Source organism: Syngnathus acus, chromosome 6 (assembly GCF_901709675.1).
Source record: "Syngnathus acus chromosome 6, fSynAcu1.2, whole genome shotgun sequence".
Classification (NCBI taxonomy): domain Eukaryota; kingdom Metazoa; phylum Chordata; class Actinopteri; order Syngnathiformes; family Syngnathidae; genus Syngnathus; species Syngnathus acus.
Genome location: NC_051092.1, coordinates 9,919,812 through 9,928,525, shown reverse-complemented (window position 1 = coordinate 9,928,525; position 8,714 = coordinate 9,919,812). Strand labels below are relative to the sequence as shown.

The 8,714-nt window shown below is 40.4% G+C and overlaps 1 protein-coding gene across 5 annotated transcripts in view; it reads right to left on the bottom strand.

Annotated features, from left to right (window-relative positions):
• Positions 1-194: 194 nt before the first annotated feature.
• The window catches only part of hipk2 (homeodomain interacting protein kinase 2), a 61,446-nt gene continuing 52,926 nt past the window's right edge, over positions 195-8,714 (bottom strand). For all 5 annotated transcript variants that reach the window (XM_037253243.1, XM_037253239.1, XM_037253240.1 and 2 more), the window contains exons 11-15: positions 7,349-7,531; positions 6,939-7,262; positions 6,114-6,361; positions 5,883-6,037; positions 195-5,509 (exon numbers count right to left, since the gene is read on the bottom strand). In XM_037253243.1, coding sequence (XP_037109138.1) covers positions 5,045-5,509; positions 5,883-6,037; positions 6,114-6,361; positions 6,939-7,262; positions 7,349-7,531 — 1,375 coding nt within the window. In that variant the 3' untranslated portion in view covers positions 195-5,044. The remainder of the gene's footprint in view (positions 5,510-5,882; positions 6,038-6,113; positions 6,362-6,938; positions 7,263-7,348; positions 7,532-8,714) is intronic.

Below are 8,714 nucleotides of genomic sequence, written 5' to 3'. Positions count from 1 at the left end.
TGTAATTAATACTTTTTGTGATATTTTTATTTGGTGATATGCTTTGAAATCATACAGGAAGAACCAAGTCAACAGGAATTCTACCTGTGCTCAGAAACCCAAGGTCGTCTGCCAGCTATCAAACCCTGGAACATATAGAAAGCACGAGCAACATCAACCTCAGGAACATATAAAAAGCACGCGCAAGAAACTCATGTGACTTAACAGTTTATTGTAAATCCAAGACAAAGTGTGATTACATTTCTTCACATATACAATATGCATATGTGAGCATACAAATTGTCATTAATAACTCGATTCACCTCGGAGACCGAAAAAATGATCAAAAGTAACAGTGAATAACAAGCTATAACATAGTTTACCAAATTGCGCCCCCCCCCTTACCCGACTGTTAGTAAAGAGGACATTTCAAATAACTAGTCTTCTATTGGACCAATGCAATTAGTTTCCCACAGCCTAATAGAAATCCACTCCATTTTTCTACAACGAAAATGATTAACAGAAGCACACAATGTCATAATAGTAACACAAGCGCTTAGTAGCAACTGGTTAGGGTGTTTTAATTAATCCTTCTCATTGTCATTATATTCATTTAAACACTCTATAAAGCCAGTAAAGTATCCATCCTAATCACATACTTAATTAGAACACGCTAGAGAGCAGGGCATACACAGAGCACTACATCAACAAATAATAATAATCATGATAATAAAAAATAATGAGACAGCATATTCCAATAAACAATTCAAAAAACAATAAAAAGAGAAGTACACAAGGAAATACTGCAACACACATGAACTTTCAAATTGGATTATTTCAATTCTTGGACAAAAATGGGTCTCTCAAGTAGCTTATAATGAATTGCGTGTACCGCTCTTGGGGTTGGTCATCATTTTTGTCTCATAACAGCACCCTAATTTGTCTTCCATTTGTATATAAGTATTTAGTTTCACTTAAAATTTCCCTTTGGTGACTTTTTAAACATGACAACTATCATTGCCTTTTTTTTTTTAGGGGGGGGGGGTCAACATGGTTTTAAAATGTTGATTAGAATCATGAATTTTAAATTCTGGATTGCAGATTATAACTAACCCACACAAGATTCAATCTAAAACAAATAAGGGTCTTTGACTGAAGAAAAATGAAAACATATTAGAAACTAAAAGCATTTAAAATTGCAGTATTCGCAACTTTCCCAATTTAAATGATCATGTTAATTGTGTGACATATAATGCCATCCCCATTGGAATGTTTCTCAGTGTTTCACCAAACATTTATACGTGAACATTTTGACAAATTAAATGGGGGTAAGCCAAGCTTTAAAAAATAGTGAAATACTGCCTTACAGAAGTTCCTCAAATTTAAATGACACTTAAAAACTTTGGAGTTTGGCAGTACTAACCAAACAGGACTATGCTCAATTTAACATAATTTGCACACTACTTAAGCACATTTTGGTAATCATAAGGTCACTCGTCCTACGTCGATGCTCTCACGTTTGTCACCCCCGCCTTCTTATATAATACTACACAAAACATTGGTTATGTGAAACAAAATGATGGACAACAAACAGCGTCATACACAGTTATCTTCCACAATGTCTTAGCTGGCTATAGAACTTGAGAAAATATAGAACCTCTAATCACAAGGACAGTGATATTGTACATATTTCACAAATGCGCTTTTTCTGAAGACTGGGTGTATAATTATTGCAAAATTGACATATAAATATCCAAAGCTATTTCGGATGTCAAATGTGACACATACATACATATTGTGCATGTATTCATGCTTTTAAAGGTATTGTTGGTCACTTTGTTTTTAAATTGATTCACCCCATTATACTGCATAACTTAGTTTTCAAAAAACATCGCATAAATGGCAATCAAATTTGTAGGTCAAATTATTAACTTAATTTATATATTTCGGAGACATAAGGGGAGGGAAAAACAAAAATCTAAAACTCAGATTATGTTCTGTAAAATGGCTATTTAGAGGGGGTGCTGTTGAAATGTCCAGAAAAGCATTTGAAAGCATTTCAACATGAAATCAGCATTAATGCAAGACTTAGAGTGTCTTACAGTGGCTGTGCATGCACGTTGCCAAGGTGACCTCTTTGGTGGGAGACGCAGAACGTTTTAACAGGGAACTCAACGGAGAAGAGGTGGGCTGGGGTGGGGACAGCAGTTGAGCATACCAAATACCAAATCCCCGCAAGCAGTGGAATGTTTCAGTAGTCTGTTTCATAACAATTTCAATGGATCTCCCTTTTGTATGTGTGCTCATGGCTCAAATGGCCTTTAGGATGGCAGATGTTATAAAAGGAACCAAAAGAGAATAGCGTAATATATTCTTAACAAATGGTTAACCAGCAACGTAGTTTGCATGCTGGAACTAGTGGGGTCTGAGGAGAGTGTTGAGGAAGAAAGTACGAGGACGACATTTTCTTGAAACAATGGTTTACCTTTGACCCAAAGAGTGGTCCTCAAATTATAAACGTCCCATATGAAGTCCCATTTAATGATTGACATAATTTTTCTCGCCTCCACTGAATAGTAAATATAGTAGAAATGAGCGAGACAGACTTGAAACACACACTCAGATAAAACATCCACAAGAATTATTGCAACAATCTCTAACCAAAACAAACACATGTACAGCCATGTAAAAAAGTTCAAATATTGTTAAATAATAATAAAAGAATCACATCAAATGCAAGTACTATGGTGTGTAGGATAAAGAAGGGAAAGCTTTCACTAAACCAGCACGTGTTCTCATGCGGCCACTGTGGACTGTATGTATCGTCAGCTATAAGAAATTTAAATTAAATTAAGCAGCAAATACAAGCGACAGCCCTGTTTGTTGATTCTCAATGCGTTTATCCCAATCGGCTAGGTGGTGTACCTGCTTTGCGCTGAACTTGTTTCAACTTTGCCCTTCCAGGTGTATGCAACCCTTCTAGTCACAATATCCTACAGTAGGATCCCGTCGGATAATGTCACTGACAGCAATAAAAGGGTTCATGTCGCGTTCAAAATGGCCAATCAGGTACAGGCTCCTGCCAACCAATCGGCCTCAGTGTTACTATCAACCTGCTCAGTGCCAACTTGTTACCATTGTACAATTCCAAAGATAGAGTTTCCTTCACTCTCTATCTAAACAAACCAGTGCTTAAAAACCAACGACCCCAGCCCTTCACTTGTGTCTATGCAGTACCCTTCCATACTTCATCTCTTGGCTGCAGCTGAGACCTCTGTATCTCTCCGCCTGCATAATTCCGTCCTACCACCATGGCACAATCACTTTCTGTCAGGCCCCCCAATTCTTAATAAATAAATTAAAAAAAATACAACCAGGGAAAAACAAGAACACAAATCATATTTAATCATTTGAAATTGATAGTTGATTAGAATTCTTATATTTTAGATATGCCAAGATCGTATGAAATGATGCAAAAGTTGTGTTTGCTCAGAATATTTCGGAACAATTCAAAATGTACGAATGGAGAATATTTTGAATGATGGATGTGTTTTTTCCCTTTGCCACTGTCTTGTGTCATTTCCAGCTAAAAGATACTCATTCAACAGAAAATAAAATTATTTCAACGCAAATTTGGCCAGGCGAGTAGCAAATACAATAAATCTATCAGTGTTTATTTTTTCTATTCCAATTAACTACTTTTCAGTGATGTTTGATTATAAACGATCAACTAAATTATTTTGAGAACATGCTATTACAGCTACACCACATACGTTATTTGCATTTTAATTCAGAACGACAATAGAAGAAGAACTATCATGAATATTAATGACTTTGGTAAACACCCCTGGCAGGTTATCTCATGCACACAGGAGAAAAGAGCTCAGCTCCATCAACCCAATGAAATGACATGAATCACCCTCATCTGAAGTACGCTGTCTTTAAGGACCACACAGAAGCAGTGGGAGCAAAGCGTACACCTGGAAGAGGCTTAATGTGTCCCATCACAAGCCTATCAAAGCAGGACAACACAACTTGCGTGACTTTCCAAGTGGAGTAAATCGTGTTGTTGTATCTGTAAGGCACTACGAGGGAACAAAACCTAAAGGAGGTGGACTACACACATGGCTGACAGTAGCTGACACGCACGCACGCACGCACACACTCACACACACTCACACAATCACGTTGTACATGCCTATGTCATTATAACCACATTGTGCAATCACATTATAAAAGTGGAACAAATTAATCTATTGGTTTGAGGAAAGACAGTTTCTTGATAGTTCTAGAAACAAATGGGTGCAGACTGCTACATTCTATGGATGGGGCCCAGCTAAGACACCTATAGCTAAAACTGAAGTTTTGAGAAACACAAAAGAAATATACCGATAAATACATTAGAAAAGTTTGTTGTCTTCCATTGGATATATTTCCAGAAGCCTCTCGCTCGTGAAGGTGGAGTGGAAGAAGTCGCTTCTCTTTTTTCTCGACACCAACAGTGTGAAAATATTAAGACAGTTCAAGGCCATCGATATATTTATATTTTTTGTATCTTTGAAGAGCAGCAGGTTTCCGTATTTCACCTTCTCCCAATCATCTTGGGATTCCGAACTTCCAGTCTGTAACCCCTGTTCAGCAGTCCCTTCTCACAGTTAAGATGGGCAAATAAGAGAAAAAAAAAGTCTGAAATCCTGCACTGTCCAAAAACAATTCAAACTTCCCTGTAAAACTAAGGGGACATTACTTTTCAAATGAAGTCGAGCAAAAAGAGATCAAACAAAAGAAAGGCTGGCCCTTTTTGGAGAAAAACAATTAAAAGAAATCACCTTGAAATGTAACGTTCTAATCTAACTCTCGAGCTGTCTATCCCTTAGAGAGGAACTGTGAATCTTTTTTTTCCTTCTTTTTCTCCGTCATATCTTCAAGTCATATGGGGCGGTTGGATGAGGATTGCAAAGTCCTCGGTGTCTGTTCACTAGTGAGGTTGAGGGTCTGCCGATAGGGCTCAGGGTGGTTGGTGTGTGGAAGCAGCAGTGCCAGGTCAGCCTCTTCAGTGTCTTCTCTAGAGGTAAGGGTACTGGTTGACCTTGGTGGGGCTCAGTGGGTATCCAGTGTAGACGGTGGAGGCAGGCGAGGCGCTTATGTAGGCCTGGTGGGCAAAGTGGGCCTGGTACTGGCTGTGGTGGAGAGTAGGTGAGGGCAGTACAGGGTGACCCATGCTGACCGGAACCTGGTGGACAATGCTTGGCGGATAGCTCCCATGCTGGATCGTGTGGCGTGCCGAGCCCTGTGATGCTACCAGGTGCGCCACTGTCCCGCTGGAGCCCAGAGCGGCGGGTCCTGTGTACGTGTAGAGGTGAGGCTGGCTGCAGAGGTGCGTGGCAGCCAAGTGCGGGTGCACGTTGCCCGTGTGGGAGGGGCTGTTGTGATGGAAGGTGTATGGGGCCTGAGTGGCTATGGTGGGGGTGATGTAGGCCTGCTGGCGGCGATGACCTCCGTTTCGGTCTGCTACCATGTGCTGCTGGGCCTGGAGGAGAGGGCGAAAGATGACACCATGGCAAAGTTGCATTTTCTTCTGTTTTTAACATCACGTGTCAGAGATCACGGAGAGCCTTCAACCAGGGCCTTCAAAAGGCTTATATTGGAATCGCAGACTTTACCAAAATGTCCTGATAAGGCACAAAGGTTTTTTAAAGGGTTTCAGGTCCTGATTAATTGACCTGAATGCATGGTCGTAAACAAAAACAGTGTAGCAGATTGGGCATCCTCCAAGTGAGTATATATACTGTATGCGAAGCTGTACCATACGAGCTTCTCAATTCAGATCTCAGACGTGTGTGTGTACATATATAAATATATATATTTACAGTAGTGCCATGTCGTTTTCTGCGTCTTTATACCTGGCTGAGATTAAGAGGCTGCTGCTGGAGGGGGTGTAGCCCTGAGCGCTGCTGTCTGTATGATGCAGTCACACCGCTTGGGATGTGAGTGTTGCCGGAAAGCACTCCATTGGAGGATTTGAACTTGTAAGCGGAATTCAGATGATTCATTGTATCTGCGCAGAGGGAGGCGAAAACTTTAAGAATAGCTACCGCGACATCTTTCGATCGTGATGTGACTTGACGTGTTACCTGGCATCAAACGTTCACACTCATTCACAACCTCGCTGGTTTGAGTTTTAAGAGGGGGGATGATGATTGTGCGCGGGTTGCCGTTGTTATAGTTGTCCAGTAAAGTGGTCTTTGTGTCAAAGCTGTTGTTGTTATTGGCGCGTCGGGACTCCACAGTGTAAGGGCTGTTGTTGCTGGAACAGTCGGTGTCAGGTGAATCATGGACAGTCACACAGCTGATCACATTCTTCCTTTGCTTCGCAGATGAGCTAGAGGAAATACAATGGAACAGAAAGTTAGGCTACCAATTCTTATGTACAAGTGATGAATACGGAGATCTCAAATACTAGAGGGTATTTTAATATGATAGCAAACTGCAACTTCAATAATTATAATATTGCTCTGACAGGCAAGCAAAAGAAAACAATATTACCCCCAACAAAGCAGAACATTTGATACAGCTCTTGTATTGGATCATATTAGATTGGGCAAGTATACGCAAAGTGCACAGTATTGTAATTGCAATAAAACAACATCAATATATCATTGAGAATTTCTAAATTATAAGAACAACATTAAAATAGATTTAATGCATGACATCAGGGTAGACCAGTAAAAGAAAACAGCAGCATTGTGTGCTCTAAGATTCACATTGTAATTGTGGGAGATAGCTTCGCCTCTTCTCAGATAATGGTAGACTTTGAACATTTTGTAATGCCTATAATCAAATGTGCCCAATTTCTGCCAATACACACAACTGCTCACAATTTTCAAAAGCAGCACTTGCAGCGATAAGGAAAACATAATCATAGCAATTATTAAATTTCTTCCAAAGAGAGCACTGACCCATTATTTTGTTTGTGGTCATCTTCCTCATCTGTGTCACTACTTATGGTGATGATGCTGACCGCAGGGCTTGGTGTGTCAGGGATGATGATGGTTTGTCTGGGGACGTGGTGCTGGTGTGGATGGCTGCGGGTGGTGCTAGAAGCCAGCTCAGCCTCAATAGTCCCCCAGCCACCTTCCCCGCAGCCCTGTGGTGGAGGGCAAATGGAGGCTGAGCTGCTCTGGAGCACAGCGCATCGTGGGGGCGTGTTCTCCTTCACCCTCTTGGAACGCTGTGGCGACAGCACTGCCTGGGTGGATGACACTTCGTAGGCGGAATTGTTCCTTTAAGGCAGAAAGACAGAATTACAAGTAAGCATCAAAAACATACATACATACAAACATATATATATATATGTGATAACACACACCTGGCAGAATTTTGATGCTGTTTGTTCTTTTTGGAAGATGAGTTATTATTGGACGAGGGTTGCCTCATAACATGTGCCACTCCGACATTGAGCGTCTGGTTGGATGGTAGAGTGACGTGGCCAGCCAACAAGGCTGGCTGCTGCATGATGGGATTGTAATGGCTGCCATGAGGGTGGGAATTCCTGTAGCAGAAAAACAGTTTTCAAACAAGACTGTTAAAAGTAGAGCACAGAAAGGATACAGCCACAGACAAAGACATTTCGCCTGTAAAAGCATACTGACATATGGAATTGAATATCTTTCATAAATACCTCTAGTCAGACATAACATATAAACAGAAAATAACAGATTTAGAAAAGTACACTTTTTATTTTAAAATTTTACAATTCCTCACCCCTCTTATCTACTGAAATCACTAACATTTTCATATAAACATACATTTTAAAGTTAGTTTCATAAACACTGTGTTATGTGCATACATAACTCAAAAGTCATAAGCAGATGTAATTTAATACAAGAAGCCTGTACAGTACACGTTATGTGCCGTAGTATATTCTTCCCCTCATGAGCCAGCAGATGTCAGTAGCAACTTTTTAAAAACGAGGACAAGCTTATTAGAGGGAATAAGTGAGTTACGGAGCAGAAAGGGAGCTGACACCAACTGCGGAGTGATAGCTCTGCAGAGGGAGTGCGACACTTTCCTGATTGTCTCTAATTGTAGCTACTTGGGAGTGGAGGGAGAAGAAGCAAGCCAGGAGAAGAGGAGGTACCTTGGGGGCAACTGGGGAGGGTCATCACAGATGGACATTTGAGAATGAGTCTAAACAACTCTGCATATACACATTATAAACCTACATCCTGCTTTTCTCCTGGCTGAATGCCTTCTTACATCAGTCCATCCATTTGTTAAGGCATCTCACTGACAGCCATAGCGTTGCATCATGTTCATCTCGCCCATCTCCCTGGGGTGAATCTGCACTTATAAACGCACTTATGTTTTGATAAAGATAGGCTGTCAGGGAGATATTGAACTACTCTATCACTTTTTCATCTTCTTATATTACTTTGGGACATCTAACAGCCATGAACACTATTATGTGTTTGATAGTAATCAAAGTTTGGAGATACTTTTTCATGTTATTGAAAGAGAAAGTGTGACCTGCCTGCCAAAAGCATGTTTGCTGCGGGCCACAGTTTGGGGGACAAAAGGACAGAACGTTTCTGGGAAATTTCAGGTAAATTGTTGCCAAGAAGTTCAGCTTGGGGATTTTGGAAGTATCATTAAAAACAGACAGACAGTCCAAACATAATATTTTTTTTGCATTGGTCTATTTGTGAAAACACAAAGTAAATGTCTTACAATGA